The sequence below is a fragment of the Phasianus colchicus genome, chromosome 6 (assembly GCF_987193195.1).
Source record: "Phasianus colchicus chromosome 6, bPhaCol1.hap1.1, whole genome shotgun sequence".
NCBI lineage: Eukaryota > Metazoa > Chordata > Aves > Galliformes > Phasianidae > Phasianus > Phasianus colchicus.
The window spans coordinates 19,759,872-19,780,415 of record NC_143441.1 but is presented as its reverse complement, the minus strand read 5'-3'; the positions used below and the strand labels follow the sequence as shown (position 1 = coordinate 19,780,415).

Genomic DNA, 20,544 nt, shown 5'->3' with positions numbered 1-20,544 from the left:
ATCAATGCAAGTTTTTAAATGAGCAGTCACAAAATCTTCAGATCAATCAGGCTGTCTGCTACAGGAATAGACAACAATAAACCAACCTGTACAAAACTAAAGACATCATGGCAGGGACATGAAAGATGCTGGATGGAATAATTAGATCATTAGCCTTTCTTTTTGAAGTCATATTATAGCCTAGACTAGTTACTCTATCACTTTGGCCAACTTAAAGCAATTTTTTTAATAAATTGTAGAGACACTATTTCAATATGAATTTTTTGTTTTGGTGGAAAGAAAGAACTTCTGTATAAGTTTACTTTCACTTTTTCTACAGACTGTCCATTAAAACAAACAAAATACACACTGTTCCCAAGGTTACTAGTAAACTCTAAAGATTCCTGTGTATTACTAAATTAAGACTTAAAACTTCTTCTATGGAATAAAAATTAATTATAAAGCCATTATAAGACTTTAAAGAGTATCCTACCTGATGAAAGGAGCTTTCTGCAGCAGTCTGAAAATCCACTTAATGCTGCCAAATGGAGAGGAAACATCCCATGTATACCCCGCCTAAGATACACCATAATCAGGTATCACAGTTTCATTGCAATTGAAATAAGACAAACATGACTATGCCAAAGTGAACGTGCATGGCTTGCTCACCAAACTACCTAATTAAAATACTGAGCCTAGGAAAATCTCACATACTAAATGCTTTCTTATTAGGCAGGGTGTAGTAATTCAGTGCAACAGTCAATTAAAACAGAGATTTTATTTCAAATATATTGCTTTACAGAGAAAAAAAATCCTTTTTGTACAGGTTGTGATGTACTGTGCAGATACGTAAAAGCACTGTACAGGATAATACAGAAAATATTTCCTATTTCAAATTTTAGACAATATGAAAAGATCCTACTAGACTTGTTAGTCTAATAAATACAACTCTAAATTCTCTCAGCTTGTACATGTCAGCAAATGTTACCTACTTTGCAGTGTCAGCACCACTCGTAATCAGAGTGTTGATTAATAGCTCGTGGCCATATCTAGCTGCTATGTGCAAAGGAGTATTTCCATTCTTATCTTCACAGTCTATTTCAGCTCCTATAATATAAAAAGTAATAATTAACTAAGAATACATATTGGCATACAGATGCTTCTGTTAGAAAAACAGCACTGATAGTAATTTCAGCAACATTAATAGTTGTTCAGTAATAACTGTTCTGAATTTAGTATTAATGATGAGCAAAATGGAGAGAAGCATATCTACTAATACGGAACAAATGTTCTGTAACTTTGGTTATAAAAAACAAATTAGTTCTTTCCGTATTCTACATAATAAAAGGCTCTTCAGTGCAACTTTTCAAACTCTATAGGCAGACATACCAGACTCCACCATTAACCCAACTACTACTAGGCAATGGATATGAAAGAAACTTTCAGTATGCTGCTGTCAATACAAAGAAGGAAAGTATATGAAATACGGGAAAGATGACGACAGATCTACTCCTTCCCACTTTTCATTTTTTACCATTTTGAATGATGGTTTGAGATCTTGAAAATCTACCGTGGATTGCTGTCATGTGCAAAGGTGTTTTCCCATCTTTACTCTGTAAAAGAAAATAAAAAAAAAAGCATTTGCTTATGTCCAGTAAAAGTAATCCATCAGGCCTGACCTCTACTCCCTCCTTTAAATTCTTCCTGTGCAATTTTGAAAGATGGCTGCTGGCAGTTAAAAGTCAGCATGACATGAAAAACTCTACAAAAGAGGTGCTCTTAATCACTCCTTCAGCTCCGAGTGACAACTCAATGATGCCCTTTCACTCACAATTATGCTTTTACAATAATCGCTCTCAAGGGGATGATGACAGAACAACAAGCCTATGCCCAACTCTCCCCCCACCCAAATCTAAAATAACACAATGCTTCTTTACATAAAATTTGTTTCTTGAAAGAAAACAACTGCATTTACTATGGATGTTTACACATTAAAAAGCTCATATGTTCCACCAGAAATTCTGTAAAATGATACTTGTAAGTAATTTATCACAAACCACAAGTAATGCTTGGGTAGAACTATTCAACCACAATAGGTGTTACACATTTGAAATACATATCAAGTGTGCACTTAGTCACTCACCCAGTAAATATGCTCTTCAAATAGGCCAACAATAATGCATAAGGGACTTGCAATTTTAAACAGCACAATCTAAATGCACTCACAAAAAAAGTTCTTTTTTTCTGTTGTTATTTCTTTAGGGTAACTTTTTTTTTCTGTACGTGATCATAAGTAATGGGAAAGCTTGAATGCAGAAGAATTTTGACAAATGCACACAAAAATTGCACTCAAAATAAAAGCATTTTTGGACTCACACGGTGCATCTTTACATTTTAAATATTGGCTTTGAAAAATAGAAAATGTTAAAAAAATCGAAGTTAAATTAAGTGAAAGATGGGAAGGGGAACATAAAATATGAACAGATGTATTGTCATAGATGGCTGCTGTGCAGAAATGCCTTCCGTTTTTACTCTTCCTTTGGAAACAATTGACAAAGGCTCTAAGGATGTACATGTTACTGAAAATCTGCTGTTTTAGATGGACTTGAACATAGAATTTTCAGCAATGTCACAGCAAAAAGCAGCACATATTGCCTAGAACGTGTTTATGGGAAACGTTGACCTCTCAGACCTAGACTGACAGAAATAAAATGCTTTATGATGACAGCTATGTTATCTTCAGATGTTTCAGCTAGCAGATTTTTTTGACAGCAAAGAACCCAAACGACACATCCACATATCCACAATAGCAGCAAAGAAACACTGAAGAAGAAATCTAAATTCACTTGAGGGACTGGACAATCAATTTTACTTCAAGAACTTCTGTCACTTGAAGGACTTAAAAACTGAACAAACATAACATAAGTGACAATTTCTCTAAGCAAGCAACCTTTTTTTTTTTTTAAACAAAGAGAATTATCTTGGAATGTCCAACTACATAGGAGTTTAACTCTATTCTCTTCATGCAACCAATAATATTCTGCATGTCCAAACAGTTTCCTCCTTTAACAAAAAGACATATTTATACACGTGATGTCTCCTTCCCTCACTTTTCTCTTTCTTTAAGATAAAGAAATGTAAAGAAATATGACTGTATAAAATAAGCTTAGTTTGAGTGAGTGACCAGAAACTGCTTTGGTAAGTAACATTCTAAAATTTAAATGGAGAAACTAAGAAAGTAAGGAAATCAGTCAAGTCAACAAGACACAGAAGAATTTCGGGGCTTAGAAGAAGAAATTTGCAACCGCACTGTTTGAGTGGTGCTCAAACTCTATCTCAGAGGAGAAGAAAAAAGCAGATCCAAGTGTCACTAATAAAGCACCTCATTGGGACTTCAGGAATAACCTAAGGTGGCAGTATTAGAAACTAAGTAGTGTGGTGAACGAAGGAGAACCCTCAAAAACAATGTAAGATCTTGCAAAGGACAGCAAAATAAGCAATAAAATAATTTTGCAGTGCAAATGAAAAAACACAACATAATCAGTAAATGATTTTTTAAAATACATTCTGTTCAAAATTAACTTAAAAAGGAATGTAACACAGATTGTAAGACATTTTGCATTCCCTACTGGAATTACTTTGTAAGATCTACTTTGAACATCAGCATTTGGAAACTGAACAAAGTTCATTTCAATAAATACTTAGTAGGAAAGCTCTAAAAGCAACCAATTCTGACTCTACAATTGATTATCAGCCACACAGATTCTAACTTAGTTTCCCTTTGCCGTTTTTTAAGGATTATTCTTCTGATTAAATCTAAGATTTATCTTCATAATTAAAGGAACCATAAAATCCATATATGTCAGAGTAAGCAGTAACATACATCTAAGATTTTTCCACACTATATTTTTAAATTAATCCCAGGTTTTCAGTGGGCTACATATTTTGTACTACCAGTAGATATATAATTATATTTTAGAATTAGTTACCTGAGAAGTAGTGCAAAGCTCTCACACGAAAAGTGAACCACAAAACAATGATTTTTAAAAGATTTTAAAAGATTCCAACTTTCATCTCTCACCCAAATAATACTGAAATTAATACATATATCTATAAGCGCAGAATAAAAAAAAATACAAATAAACTAAAGTAGTAGATACTTCTCCTCCTACCATATGTACAATTAGATATGTTACAAGAAGGACTTTTGGACTCTTCATTCAATATACCCATTTCTTGCTTTCCCCAGCGTGATCACTGTCAAAACATCAGACACTGACACTGAATATTGCTGAACATAATTAAGCTTTCATTACTAAAGTCAAAATGAACTTCACACAAAACAGAAGATCTCATCTTTCTCACACACCTTGAGACCTTACCCTCCATGCTCAAGAAGATAATGTGATATTTGTGTGTTTTTATAATTGGTGGATTAGAAATGATCTCTTCACTAAGACTGGATTCTAAATAATATTCTGCACCAAGGAACTGTGACCCAGAATGTTATAAGTATGTCAGCTCCGTTCATAAAGTTTTGCTGGAATATCTGTTCAAGACTTTCCATTAGCCCAATCTACTTATCTTTCTAACTTCAATACGAAACTACCCTCCTAGATTTTAGAATCTTTTGTTGAAGGAGCTCTCCAACTTATCCTGTTCACTCACGTTTCTCTGAAAAATCTTGAATTTCTTTTATGTTGCTTATTTATAAGAAAAATATGTAATTTTGTATTGTTATTATGCTCTTAATCATATAGACAGAATCAGGAAAACAAAATGATACGGACTTCTGCCAACTAAATGTAGCCAAGATTGACTAGATAGTACTGTCAACTTTCATTATCCTTTTGGGGTTCTTACCATATCCCATAGAGACATTTAAGATTTAGACCAACTTCCTTGAAGCAACTGTCTTATTTTTTTTTTTACATTACATTTCACAGAAATATTACACCAGTCAGTGGAACTCCAATCACTGCCTCATCGAAAGCTTTAAAAAACACTTCTGAAAAAGATGTACTACATTGTTAAGAGTGAATGGATGGTTTTGCATTCACCTACCCTCATATTTACATCTGCTCCATTACAGACCAAAAGTTCCAAACACAGTGCTCCATGTGTTGATGCAGCAGCAAAGTGCAAAGGTGTAAACCCTTTTTCATTCATTTGATTTACATTAGCACCACAGTCTATGAGTTCATTCACTACAACATCTTGTCCATTGTAGCAAGCTACATGAAGAGGAGTATTTCCATAGGCATTTGGTTCATTCATCTGTTAGCAAACAAAGAAACAAACAAAAAAAAAACAACCAGTTAGTAGGCAAAAGCTTGTTTTACTGTAGCATTTAACACAAAGAAAATTTCATAATTTCATTATCTTTTGGAATTTTTCAAAGCCAGAAATTAAGAGCAAGTTCTGGATGTACTTTGAAACAGAATATGAGGTATGGTTGTTTTTCAGCTGAGCTAACCTCCTCCAATTGTGTCCATGCCAGTTTCCTGTATGCAGTATGTAACTTGAGAGAAAACATTAAAAAAAAAACAAAAAAAACATCAACAGTGGCTATTTGCACTGACACTACAGACTAGCAGCTTAAGCACTGCAGGACCTTAACATTTTTCAACAAGATTTGTAGGTTTCCAAAAAAAAAAAAACAGGTGTCAGAAGGACTGAGTCTCTCAAAAGTATGTTTGAAGCATTAAATATAGAACTCCTAGATGTAGAATGTGGACATAAACACAAAAATGCAAGCTGATATTTCTAATGATATTAAGAAACTGAGTGTAACAGGAATTCTAGTTATGAACTACTTCTAAAATGCAAGTTCACATGCTTTGCAAATGAACTATGATATAAGTGCCACTGCTTAGGTAACCATGATAAAAAACATTAGACTTGATCTCTAAACTGAAGACTCCAAAGTATTTTTGTGAAGGTGGAGTGCAGGAAATTAGAACTTGGGCATAGTGTGATACTGAATTCTGATCTACTTTTCAAGATAGAATTTCAGCGGTGTTACTCAGTTTTGCAAGACTAAATACAATGCACAATGTACCTTCCTTACATGGTTTCACAGTTCATCATTTACATACTTTCCATGTGCAGGTAACTGTACAACCTTCAAATTTATTTTGCATTTCAATATTAATATGGCTTTTCTTACTGTATTATTGAAGCTCCTGACAATCTGTAATATTTCCCAAAATAGAGGTGGTACATACATATGAAATTCAGCAGCATCTACATCATAAAAAGAACTGAGACAAAAGCGTTTTATTTCCCACAGTTCCAAAAGGATGTGTGAGGCAAAGCCAGGAACGGAATTCTTATTTCCTTCGTTTCAGTCCAATACATTAGGAGACAGAAATAGCAAGTGAACAAAATAAAAGTAAGAAACACAAAGTTATTTCTAAATAATTCCGCAAAAATTGCAAAGCTCTGAAGATACCTGGGGAAAATAAGTTTTATAACAAAAACAAAGCAAAACAAAACAAAAATAACCACCACCACCACAAAAGCATATGAATGAAGATACTTGGATATATTTTCTCTATTTTCACTATATACCAAAGAAGCAGAAAACAGTGTGCTAGAATACAAATAAGAGCATTTAAAACAAGAACAACAAAAAAAAAATCGCTTTTATTCTTTCTTACATCAACTCCAAGATCGAGAAGATATTTGACTACACTGATCATCCCACTAGATGCTGCAGCATGTAAAGGTGTATATGATTTCTTGTCTTTGCATGTTACTTCAGCTCCATGGGCCACAAGTAATTTCACAACTTCGATATGACCTAAAAGAACAGACAAAGAAAAATGAAGCTGCATTTAATATGATCCAGAATTGTACAGTTATTATAAGATGAACAAGACACTGACTCATTTGGATCAAATCTGGAAAGTAAAAGAGTGTTTGTTTTCTAATTCTTTTGTGAAGTATAGAAGCAACATTCAATATCCATCCTCAGATGAGTGTATTTGAACATAACTCCCTCCAATAATCGTACCATTTAGTTCAAAATCAATTCAGTACATGAAAAAATCTTGTCCTCTGCTTATACTGAAGAGTTTTCTGAAAATTCTCAAATAATGAGGTGACTTAACTTTGTCACTGTTTGAAGTCACTGCAAATTTCTGTTGATGACTAGAGAATCTCACTTGCAGACTTCCCCATTCATCGCAACTGCAGACGCATTAAGGTTTCTAAGGCCTTCAGCACAAACTTTGAAAGAAACATCATAATCCAACCAGAAAAGAAGATTCTATTTCTGAATAAAACCACAGGCAGCCCAGACCAATGGGTGGCATTTCTCCCTGCCATACAATGCTGTGGAAAGGCCCAAGTCAGCCCTTCCCCTGCTGGCGCCTGCTGGCTCCAGCACCAGCCTTCAGGCCACCAGGCACTGTGCTCCAAGACAGAAGCCATGAAAATAAGCTAGTCAAATCTTTGTTCCTCTTGCTGAGTAAATCTGTCAAACAAATTACCACTGAGAATATGAGAGTTTATGCCACTTCAATAATCATGACAAAGTCTACCGAATTGAGAAAACTTATGGTAAATTAACAATGATAGATGGAGAGCTTTACCTCTGCCACTGACTTGTACAGAAAGAAATGGGATTGTTTCTTTTACCTTTCAAGTAAAACCTTTAGTCTGTTTACAAATATATTAAAAAAAACACACACACACAAAAAAACAACCATAAAACTTATCATTATCCAGATACTTAAGTGCAATGCCTCAAACACAACCTTCAGTTTAAGTGCTTCATAAACAGTGAAGCTCTGCTTTTTCAATGACTAAAAGAACATGCACAAGTTTGGAAAAGAAATATCTACCCAAGTGAATAAAAAAATGGTTTAATAAATATTCAGTCAGCACACTATATATTTTATGCTGCATGCTCCCCAAAATACAAAAAGATCCTCACCTAGCCATACAGAGCAATATGAGGTGCTGCAACTCTTCACTTCTGAACCACTTTAGTATTATAGAAAAGACACAGAAATAAATTTAAACACGACACTCATCTTGTGACCCAAATAATATGGGCACAAACATGAAAACAATCCCTACACCAGAGAGAGAAGTACAAAGGGTATTGTAAGTGGTGAAAAGAAGAGAAACACAAAGTAAAACAGCGGTACAGAAGTAAATATTTAAAAAAAAACACAAAAGAAAATCCCTAACCTGCATTTAAAACGCAAGCAGCAGTCAGTGGAAGATACTCAAACAGAAGAACAGGACACTTCACGTAGGAAGTGAACGGGAGCCATCCCACACACTGCTGTGGGCAACGCTGAAACTCACAAATGAAAGCCCATTGCTTGCAGCATTGCAGCTAGAGAGCAATGGAGCTGGGTGAAAAGCAGGAAGGAAGGGAAACAATGGCTGTGGGCCTATAAAGTTATTTATAGGAGTGTGACGAAAAGCACAACATCTCTTTTACTCTATAGTCTACTTTATACAGTGGGAAAGTTTTTTGGTTCTCCTCCAAGTAACTGGAGCAGTGTAAAATGGCATTAAATTGTGAGAAATGTTCAGTAAAAGAATGTCCAGTTAACAGCCTACAGAGTAGCACTAACTAAAATTGGAATAAATGTAGCTTATCTGAAAAATAGAAGACTTTTTCCACCTGGATGATCACAAGCAGAAAACATGTCTGTCCTCTCTGATGCTTGTCAAATCTCTGCCATCTCATGCATTGACTTTCATTCAAAAAATTTTGCAAATAATCGCCTTGAGGTAGTTGAACAGCCTGTCACAGAAACTGCATAAGAAATTGCACAGAAGTCTACAACTAGATCACAAAACACTAATACAAAATAATCCAAAGAACACTGGATCCATAATGAAGATTGTTCTCCAAGTTCTCTATTAAACTGGTACCTGTACTTGAAGTGCAACGTCGTGGAGTTTCAAACCATAACTGAAGAGCATTAATACTGTCACAATCTCTTCATAATTTACTAGCATATATAAGTCTTTTCTTCTGAAGACTGTTCGTTCTGCCATTTCACAGGCTTATTTTACATTGCTACCACATTACTTCAGATCTGTACTGGCAAAAACAGATCTTAAACATAAGACTACTGTGAAATTGGCTTAAAACAGAGTTCTGTAAAGACAATGGTTAATAATTGTTTGTTTGTTTGTTTTTAAATGAATCCAGGAATTTCTGAAATGATCACTATTACAATCACTAAGACCTTGCAAGCAAGCTTAAATCTGTAAATGAAAGTTTATTTTTCATTTGTAAAGAACAGAATTATCAGTCCTTGGACCAAAGCATACTTCATATAAAGAACAACTCATCATCAGCCCCCTGAAACTCAGGGTAAGTTTTTTCATCAAACAGTATTTAAACAGGGTAAATTTACACATACTTCTGCTCTTTGGCTCTGCTCAGTAGGTAAGTTTGAAATTGCATTTCCACTTCCATGTTATTGCTTTTATTTCCTCTTTTATTGCAAGACTGGAAAAGCAGTTAAAAGATACTTGATGCCACTTCTTTTTGTGTAACAGCTAAGAAATTCATCTAATTAGCAATCTTAAGTCTGTTTTTAAGAACCCCCTCCCCCACACTGCACATACATGTTTGCAATGCATTATGCTTATTTATAAGCAATTGTATAACTTGCAATAATGAACACGAGTATTAAACTGCATATTAAGGGATATTTTGTCTAAGATCAGACTCTCAAGAAAGCATTGTCCTAGACTTAAGTGATGTAAATGAGTCTGTGTAATCTCCCAGTTAAAGCATGTTTGTTTTTTGGTGTTGAGCAGATACAATTAAAAAATATTCATTTTACTCATGGAAGGGGCAGTCCAGAAATTATTCTTCTTGAATGTTAACTTAATTGTATGTCAAAAAAATTAAGCTGAGCCTTTATAAAGCACAGTTTAAAGTTTTCACTGAGACAGAGGATTTAAGTGCTATTTTTCTCTTAGTCCAACTGAAAAAAGAAACCACAAAGGTTTCACATCTTTGGATAATCTCTGTAAAGAATAGGAACATGTTCTCAAGTTTTGTAACGTAATATCACATGTAACTAAATATGTGTTTTCAAGGGAATTTAACATTTCAGATATTAAATACAAGGAAAATGCAGGTTCTCAAAACTTAACAGACACAAGAAATTACATAATTACAAGGTAGTTCTGCAGTTCATATTCAAAGAAATTCCCAGGCGTGTAGATTCATAGAAGACTGATGCTACTGTTTTTACTCTTTCCACTTGGCTGAATAATGATAGTGAAACAGTAAGCTAAAATAATGAGTAACAAACAAGATAATCATCTCAACTCTCCTCTTGAAATCAGTACCAAAACTTAGCAGATCACTTTTTTTTTTTACTACCAGAATAGTAAACAACTGCAAATACATACATACCCATATATGCTGCCCAATGTATAGCTCTTCTGTCCTTCTTGTCAAATGCATTAATATTGGCTCCTCTAGACAACAATAAGCTGACCATCTGGGATAAAAAGGAAGAAAAGAAATCCTCTACTCAAAATGGAATACTCTGCTTAAAGTTAGACAAAGAAAAATAACAGGAGAAGACAAAAAAATTATGTATTTTTAAAGGATTTAAATGTGCTGTTTTTTTAATATTCCTTGTGCTTAAAAAAACTTGCCCAACAACCTTGGCAAAAATAACAAAATGACTAAGTCCCTTAATTCAATGTTAACAGAAACATAAGTTAAGTAGGGCAAACATGTGGCAAACAAGGCAAAGAAGTGATCTTCAGGCTAAGGGGTGTACTAAAGGTAATTACAAAACTGGCAATTCTATTGCCAAGTTTGTCTCCAAACACCTCTACACACGTGTCACTTTCAGGGTTTGAAAACTGTTAAGTTCATTACATGTATTTTCTCTCCTTACAGTGGCAACATGTTCCACATGTTCACTGTCTACTGAAAAATATAATCTTTTTTCCATTTTTAGTTCATTTATTACTAATTTAAACTCCACTCAGGCAAATTTGCTTATGTCCAGAGAGGTGAGTACTGTAATAACCTTCCAACTAGATGATGTAACACAACCAATCTGTAGACACGTGCATGTAAAAGACAAACTAAAATATGAAATAGGAGCTCGGTTTGTGGTTTTTGAAGGGATGTGAGGGGAAAACATGATTATTACCCAAGAAATAAAAAATTAGAAATGTGTTGGACAGAACAGTAAGTAGGAAACAAGCTAAGATAATTAACTCATACCTCAACGTGTCCACTGAAGGCTGCATGGTGCAACGCAGTTCTGCCTGCCCGATCAGACACATTTACATTACTCAGAAGAGGCACCAAAGCTTCGGCACATTTCACAGCTTTATTTGCAGCTGCTATATGTAAGGGTGTCTGCCAGTTTTTATCACGAGCATTGACATCTGCTGAATGCTTTAGCAACACCTGAACAGCATCCTGAGAATATTTACAAAAAAATAAAGTCTCTTAGTAAAGATTTCAGATGTTATGTGTTAAATCCCAATATACATTAGTGTACACAAACCACACACTATATATAACGCATCATGGAAAACAACTGTGTGTATCTTGTTCTTTTGTAAACGTTCTTATACCTTGAGATTTGTACTACCATAAATCCAGACTTGGGATCTTCTCAAGGACATGAAGAACATGTTCCCTACAGATTTAATTGCGTCAACCATTTCCAGGTCTTTTTTCCAATTCCCCAAACAGCAGACAAATTGTTTTGTCAACACAACTAATTTACAAAGCTCGATAAACCTCCCTAGGACTTCCTTCTTTACCAAGGATTAGTGACATACCATGAACCTAAAATGCACTTTCATCTATTTGCAAAGCAAAACTTTGGAATTGAAAAAGTCCAGAAATGGCAGAAAGTCAGAGTAAGTTATTAAATGTACATTTAGAGAACCACAGATAAAACAGAGCATGGTCATAAAGAGTTTCAACATATAATCTTGCAAAACTCCTGAAAAAACGTTTCAAAACGTTACACCAAAATCCACGTCTCAGAAAGATTATTCACTTCCTTTCATTAAATGCAAAAGCCATGAAAACTTTATGAGTAAGATAAACAAATCCAACTAAAATATGTGCACATAACTGCAAGGCAGAAAAAAAACCTCTCGCTGACATTACCATGATAATAAATACTGCACATCAACTCCATGTCCTTCCCACAATACACTAACTGCTTTAAGTGAATTTCAACTCAAACACTGAGCACAAAAATAGGTCTCTCTGAAAGTAATGCCTCCTATTTATTTCTATGAAAACTACAATAGATACAAGAATATTGACACTATTCAATAGAGCAGTTTTACCTACATAACACTGCTTTTCAACAGAGCCACCACCATTAGGCATAAGCTCATTGAGATGCTCTCCATGTTGTGGTGTGACAGCTGAAAATAGTCTTAAGCTGAAATGCATCACCCATCACCTCACTGCACTCACATCTACAGTTTAATCTCCATAAATGTTCAGCAAGCTTCAACAAATGTCAATGGGTGCCAATTTTTCCACATGGAGAAGCTGAATAACCTTCCTTTGCTTCATCTGCATTCCATATCAGATGCCATTTTGTCAGACTTCCTGGAAAGGGAATATTGGTAGGAAGGTTCAACCTCTACTGTCATACCACTGAAATCCACTTCTGACATCATGGACCAACATATTAAGATAAGAGGCACCACTTCTGGAGCATCCTTTGCAAGTAGCTGGCACATTGAACCTCAAAGATGTTATGAAAAGCAGGTCTTGGAAATTTCAAATTACACTGAGCTACAATAATTAACTATTATTCTCAGCCACGAGCAGAATGCTAAGTAACATTGATAATATAATTTATACCTAATTAACTGAATTTTCTTCTACTTAAAAAAAAGAAAACAGGAACAAACATAAAAGTGACAATACTGCATCAGAAGCTTGTAACTTAAGTGTGAAATTTAATATTTTCTATTCTCTTAGAGAAAGTTCATCAGACTTAATACTTCAAAATTTAATCAATATTTTGACCTGTTGGCTATTTTGAACCAAATCTAAAGAAAAATTACAATCAGAATGAGGAAATTTTAAAACCTCTATTAACTATTTTTCACAAGGAAGCACCATAGTAAAATAGGAAAACAGCATAATTTATCTTCCACTTCTCTGTGTATTTAATGACGTGCAAAAATTAGGAAAACTGCTTAGATTTGCCCAGATATGCACATATTAACGCCTAGACTCCTGCAGTGTTCACATGAAGTTGTTCCAACTCATGCAGCTGGCAGCAAATCCACAATACCAGCTATTTTGCATGATGCAACGTCCTTGTTTGATCGCAGTGCCCTTGCTTCAAGGGTAAGACCACATGCTTTGTTGAAACCAGGATCCTGAATATTTTCATCTAATGGCTGAAAACTTCAGATGAATGTCAGATGAATACAAAGCAGTCTCTACACGCATCAACCATCGCTGCTGCATCTCCGTGGTCTCCAATGACATGCCATGCTTACAAACAGAAAATTTTGGTAAGAGCCTGTCAGTGCCACTAGGACAATTCATCTGATTGGTTTACAAGCTTTGTTTGCCTTTGGTCAGCGTTTTTTCTTGAAAATATTTCACATTTTTAAAAATGAGCGCAATTATGTTCATTGTAGTTACAACTTAGGTCCAGTTTTGACTGCAGCACTCCTCTCTGCATGTTTTACTGATTGAAATTTTGTCCCTTTGAGGAATGCAGTATATCTGGTGCTTCAGTGAGCTCCCAAAGGAGCAGCCTAAAAATACCACAAAAAGAACAAATAGTGTTTCCTACTAAGGGCTCCCTCAGAGATCAATTTTCAAACAGTGCTTTGAATAACAATCCCCACATAACGTGGCTATTAATGCTGGCAATAAAATAATACAGCTTATCCAAGGCAAAAGCTGACACAGTGACTGTTTAGATAGTTCATGGGTCAAAATACTTGAAGCTCAGTGCTTGCAAAAACCATACTATTCAATATCATCTTCTTCTCAAGCAAAAGTCTGCACAGAAACATCAAAAAAAAGCAATAATAATAAGCACAAAACCAAAATACTTTTACTTCTGAGACACACTGAAGTGAGCATCAATTTGACTCAAGATCTCGAAGAATAGCTTTCTATAAGCTTTTCCACAAAAGCTCAGCATTTTTCTGCTTGTTTTGATCTTATACAGGCATTTAAAATTTTTATTAGGACATCAACAATAGAGGAACAATAACAAACGTACACTTAAATCACTATCTTCCCACAGCTGTGTTACAGGCAGGCTTCAAAAATGTTCTAAATATTTCATTTACAAGTTTTGTTTACAGTACTATCAGTACTCATAAATGGAGATTTTTTGTCTTTTGTTTCTTAAATACGTTTGCAGGTCTCATAGAATCATGTATTTCTTCAAGTCTGAACAGACTAATACAAAAAAAGACAGATTATGCTGCAAAAGCCATATTTAATCTTCTTTCATCTCTAGTTCCCTCATACCGAACCATTCTGGTCACAAAAAATGTGCACAGGAGTTCAGAATATTACATGCAGAATCTCTTCTGCTAGGAAGGTAGCATTTAATCAAAGAGCAAAGCTGAGAATTTTAAGTTTGTTTTCCCCCTTTCTTCCTACACAGACATATGATACATATACACTATCAGTGTGTTAAACAAACCATTGCAGGTGTTCTGCAATTTGAAACATTTGGAATAGCTGCATTTTGTAAAAACTGAAGAACAGAAGGTACTTTGAGATATTCTAAATTAATACAAAACAGTTTAAAAGAAAAAAAAAGCATACCTCACTACAAGATGCCACAGCTCTATGTAAAGGAGTCAACCATTTGCTATCTTTGGCATTAACTCTAGCTCCTGTAACAAAAAAATATAAGAACAGAATTAAACAACATACCTATAAAAAAAAGAATTAAATATTTTCAACTACTGTGAGAAAACAGTTGGAAGATACTTATTTTAGGCTTATTTTTACAGCATACTAACAAAAAAAAAAAAAAAAGGAAAAGGAGTGTTTTCTTTAGCTGAAGTCTACCTTTTGAGAAAATTCTTTTAACACAGCATTTGTAATAATACTCTTTCATCAAAGTGAACTCATTGTTTATACATTTTTTTTTAGATGCAATATTCTATGCTCTTCTACATTTCTAAAGTCTGGTAAGAAAGACAGACTCCTGAATGGAGATCCAGAACCAAAAATCTCTTATTTCACAATGTAATGAAATTCTTCAGTAAAACAGAGGAAGAAGCTGCAATTACTCCCCATGCCTTCAGTTTCCTTGTCATTGTTCAGTCTACTGTCTAAATAAATAACAGAATGATGTTCCCTCTACTACTGAAGATTTAGGAATACATCTTTACTCCATCAGGTCACCTAGCCCATCTCAGCTCCTCGTGAGCTTCCCTTCCTGAGTCAGACTGTAACAACCTCATCACTCTGTTTCTAAGAGTGTACCCAAGAAAAAGCTGCCCTCCATAGGAAAACAGATTGCACAAACATCTGTTAGAGATGCATGTCTAATTTAGGAATCTTTTTTCCCCCTAATAATAACAGGAAAGACAATCTGGCAACTTTTTCCTGAAGGGAGCAACTTGCTACATGGTAAGAGCATCTCTCTTTCTCAAGTTTAAAATACAGATGTTATTTCAGAACCAATGTCATTTTTTTGTATGGAAAGAATAATAACAATTTTAAAAAAGGATGAAAGACCAGCGGAGCACGAAACATTAAACGGGTTACTGGTCAGGATATTCAGCTGAGAAATGGGATATTTTGATCTAAGTCTCCCAGATCTGTACCAGTAGTGAAGTCCTTCCCAATCCAGGTAATCAAGAAACAAATCTGTGCATACAAACACATGGTTGTACGTATCAGCAAAAAGAAGATTTGCAGTAACTTCCATGTTTATCATTTTGTGGTCAATTCTTCCTTTTCTGACATAAGAATACAACATAGAAGCTAAAAGTGGAAACAAACTCCCACTTTGATCCTAGATCTTCCAAGTACTAGACAGAGCCTGAGGCTGCTACCTGTTGGCTACAATTTCAAGGACTTCCTTCTTTCCTTGTCTAAATCCCAGAAGCTTTAGGTCTCATCCTATTTTCCGAGTGCTAAAGTTTTTGAAAAATAGGTTTGAAGAAAGGGGAAGAAAGTTCAAATCCACCTGAGAAATACATATTCTAACAAAATTTTAATAGACTTTATCTTAGCATTAAAATCTACTTCCTTTAATCATCATGAGGATCTTATACACCACATCAACCTACATTATGGTGTACTATATGTACTACATTGTACTTAATTCTGCATAGAGCTCAATTAAAAATCAAAACAAATAAAACTGATGGCTCTAAATGTCAACAGAATTGTTCTAGAATTTTTGGTAATCTTTCCTAAAAGACAATAATACGAATAATCAGTAACTGAGAATATAATCAATTATGATATATCAGACAACCATACCCAGTTCTTTTGTCCATCTTCCAGGCTATTTTTAGCCACTTCTTGGTTTTAGCAGACAAGACAAAAGCTAGAGCCAAAATGGTGCTCCAAGCTTCATACCTAGAGCCAACAACCAAGGAATGAGGAATTTCAAAATCAAATTTATTTCTATTTCTAACTTCAGGATACAAATGTCTTTGAAGTGTTTGAAGCAAAACACTGTATAAGGGGAGTTACTAGGTTACTAACTACTGTTTTGATTTTCCTCAGGAAAATGCATTCTCAAAGTCTGAGATCAAGTCAGATCCACCCAGGTGACCAGGCACAAGATAGGAGAACCACACCCAGCAGAAATGCATATTTCCATTGCAAGAAAGTGGCAATTTCCTAAATTCTAGTGAGAATGTGCTTAGAGTCCGAGCTGTTTACAAGCTCAGCCAAATAACGTATTTCTGATATGTTAACACATTGACAAAAAATCCCTTAAGAAGAGACTAGGAATAAATACAAAAAGATATCATAAGAGTATTTTCTCAGTGGTAAGTTAACTAAACTTAGTAGGACTAAAATACCATTATTAGTATCATATGTTGAGTTTTGTTTTGTGTTTTGTTTCTGGTAGGAAAAGAATCTAAGGAAATTGAAGCAATAGTTAAAAGTAACAGGGCCCCTCAAAAGAACAAAACAATGCCTCTGCTCTGTAAATGATCTTCCATTCAAAGGAGAAAGGCTAGGTTTAGGACTTGCCATATTTATCAAATAAATATAATATCCAAACATAAATTAAGTCATCTTTTCAAGTGCACAAAAAAGTGTATTCTCTTACAAAGGTAAAACAAAGAATTTCTGACAAGAGATCTGCATCTGTGTTGCACCCATCTAAGGAAGAATCATCAAGTTTGCTTTTTCACGACAAAAAACTCTCAAAGGAACTCCAAAAAAATCTGTGTAAGCACTATTTATGTAGGAATGCTGTGGGAATCAAGAGAGCTGTAGCTCTACATACTTTAAAGAAATACAACAATCTCAATTCCCCTTAAATTTCTCCAACAAGACATGCTGCCAAGAATGATTTACATTTCACAACACAGCTTTTCCAGATAACCCTGTATCTGAGGACAGTCCCTGTCTAGGTTATTCTTTACTCCTTAGCAGGTGATTTGGAGAAAATACTCCAGTTCTTCCCTCTCTCTCCTGATGCTCTGCACAAGACAAAGCTCCCTCAAACCTGTCATATCATGCAACAGGGATGAACTTTACATCCTTTACCCTCTGAACCCCAGATCACTGCAAATAAATGTTAGAAAATATATTACACCTTCAATGAATTGTCTTTTGCTTAAAGATGATTTGAACACATGCATGTGTATAAACCACTGGATTAAGTTACCCCTATTACTGCTGCACTAACCAGGGCATCCCTCACATTCTGAATGCCTTCTAATGCAAGTTGGGCAGCAATTTGCTCTTTCAAGAGTGAGATTCACACCTCAACCCTGGTTTTGTAAAGATTGGATATTCCAGACCCCAGGGGCCTGATCTTAACTCCAGAAAACTAAATTCAACAATTAAGATATCTTCTCTCACCATTTAAACCTCTTAATGATATTTTACGAATTTTCTTTACAGCTCTATTATTATGTCCTTTGTTAACAGCTGACACACTTATTAAAACAGCTCAATATGTATTTAATGTTTGTTTTTCTTTTTTTTAATTTGATTTCTTGTAACGCTGCACAGTTTGTAGGAAAATGGTTTGGGGGCTTGCCAGAAATATTAAATACAATGCCAGATACAACCATTATCTTTGCTTGAACTTAAAAATTGGTTACGTAAAAGCAACTCTCCTTTCAAACTAACCATTTGGTACTTCTGTGTTTGCATACTCAATTGAAATATTAAGCTAAGTCTTCCAAATCTAGATCTAGAAAATTATATCAGGCCATATCCATATGTCACTCAGTACTCTGAAATATGTTTCTGAAGCTCAGTTGTTACTTCACAGGTATTAATATCCTTGCATGCAAGTGGGAGTTAGCATCTCAGCCCTTCTCTTGAAGAGACATCAACGAATGGTAGACTGGACAGGAAATTCTGCAAGAAACAGCCACATACCTCCTTAATTCATGAAATGCAACAGAACTATACATAGCTGTCTGTCACCAAATCACCTCTGGTTTCCTCACAGAACAAATGTTACTAACTTTCACCATGAGGTTCTCTTGCTCATTACCAGAAATCCATAATTCTTCAAAATTTTAAGTTTCCTCAGAAGGCTGATATACATAACAGCTACAGCAGTTAATGCTTCACTGCCTGGAAATAGATTCAGAAAAGGAATACAACAAATACTGGCAAGACATTGTTGCCTTTGCTCACAGTACTAATTTGAAGTATTGAATTGCCTTTCACCATTCTCTCTGTTTGTGACCAGTATTTTTAGACTCTTAAGGACAATATTTTCCTGTGTTGATGTGTTAGAGATTGTATACTATCATAATATAAGCAAATGAAACAAAACTATTTTCACTCACATATATGTAAATGGACACCTAGTGTTCCGTATTTGAAACTCTGAAAGCATGTTTATTTAAGAGTGAAAGATGTAAATGAGATGTTTAGAATGTATTAAAAAACAAAAACTGAACAACCAACATGATTAACATATAGAATACTGAAACACTTTTAGAAATTACCTTTGCAGGAAGAGAAGGTTTCCATATATAAATTATTGAGAATAAGCAACAGTTCACACTGTAATTAGATTATATTTAATTATTTTCCTATGGGTTTGTATTGGCTCTCAAACTTTTCCCTTTTTGAATGATCGACTTTTTATCTAGGACTGTGAAAATACTTAAAAAGTATCAGGCAGAAACAGTCAGAGTTTACTGTAGAATGAACAGATAATGAAAACTTTTCCTCAGACAGAAAAATATGTTAGTACTTAAGGGAAGATGCTGAAAAAAATACAAACGTAAAGACTTACGATGACAATTGAGGAATCAGTGAAATCTAGGTAATTGCTCATTGGAAAACTGGAAACTTTGAAAATTATTGCTGCAAAAATCATGAGTAAGACCTAACCGAGAGATCGCTTCTACCTATGTAGGGGGTAAATGTGCAATAGGGGATCTATAGAACAGTAGGGGAAAAAAAAAAAAAAGAGGCCTGGATTGTCTTGATCAGCCACAACGATGCTTCAACAACCACCTTTATTTTTACTGTTTACAAATCCAAAAGAAAACAAACAGAAAAACAACTGATAGATCAGGAGAAATGCTGGAAGAAAAACACAGCCAAGTCAATGCTATCCTCCAGAACTTGGCTGCCTTGTCATTATAAAAAGTCAACTTCCTTTCAGAACTTAATAGCTTTTGCTATCTCTCAGCTACTACATCCTGAAACTAAGATGATCAGAGGGCTGGAGCAGCTCTCCTATGAAGAAAGGTTGAGGGAACTGGGATTGTTTAGCTTGGAGAAGAGAAGGCTCTTGGGAGACCTCACTGTGGCCTTCCAGTACTTAAATGGAGCATATAAACAGGAGGGGGAATGGCTGTTCATGAGGATGGATAGTGACAGGACAAGGGGGAATGGTTTTAAACTGAGACAGGTTTAGGTGAGATATTAGGAGGAAGTTTTTCACACAGGGTGGAACAGGTTTCCCAGGGAGGTTGTGGATGCCCCATCCCTGTAGGCATTCAAGGCCAGGCTGGATGGGCTCTGGGCAGCCTGGTCTAGTGGTTGGTGACCCTAAACAAAGAAGGGGTGTTGAAATTAAATGATCATTATGGTCCTTTTCAACCCAAGCCATTCTATGATTCTATGATACTTTTTCCTAAGCTTCATTTCATCTCTCAAAAAAAATTAGAGCTGCTTCTTTCAGCAATGTTCTACAGCAACCACTGCTGAGGGCAGTGAAGCTAACACTGAAATTAAAATTGTGGCTCACATTGTTGAAGGAAGAGGAAGCAGCCAGAAGATAGAGCCAGTGTAAAAAGAACCCCTGTGAAACCACACACCCCAGCATGTGGGTACATTTGCAACTGAAACAGAGGAAGCTTCATTCCACTGATAGGTTTGCAGTAATAGCCTTTTCAACC

General features: G+C 35.1%; 1 protein-coding gene across 4 annotated transcripts in view; it reads right to left on the bottom strand.

Annotated features, from left to right (window-relative positions):
* Positions 1 to 20,544, bottom strand: part of ANKRD28 (ankyrin repeat domain 28) — a 106,488-nt gene that overhangs the window by 22,953 nt on the left and 62,991 nt on the right. For 2 of the 4 annotated variants that reach the window (XM_031590171.2, XM_031590170.2), the window contains exons 4-11: positions 14,786 to 14,856; positions 11,219 to 11,419; positions 10,388 to 10,475; positions 6,642 to 6,784; positions 5,044 to 5,256; positions 1,514 to 1,592; positions 972 to 1,086; positions 473 to 555 (exon numbers count right to left, since the gene is read on the bottom strand). In XM_031590171.2, the coding sequence (XP_031446031.1) occupies positions 473 to 555; positions 972 to 1,086; positions 1,514 to 1,592; positions 5,044 to 5,256; positions 6,642 to 6,784; positions 10,388 to 10,475; positions 11,219 to 11,419; positions 14,786 to 14,856 (993 nt within the window). Of the gene's footprint in view, positions 1 to 472; positions 556 to 967; positions 1,087 to 1,513; positions 1,593 to 5,043; positions 5,257 to 6,641; positions 6,785 to 8,626; positions 8,728 to 10,387; positions 10,476 to 11,218; positions 11,420 to 14,785; positions 14,857 to 20,544 lie in introns of those variants that run through there. The other 2 variants (XM_090142601.1, XM_031590172.2) reach the window with 2 other exon arrangements.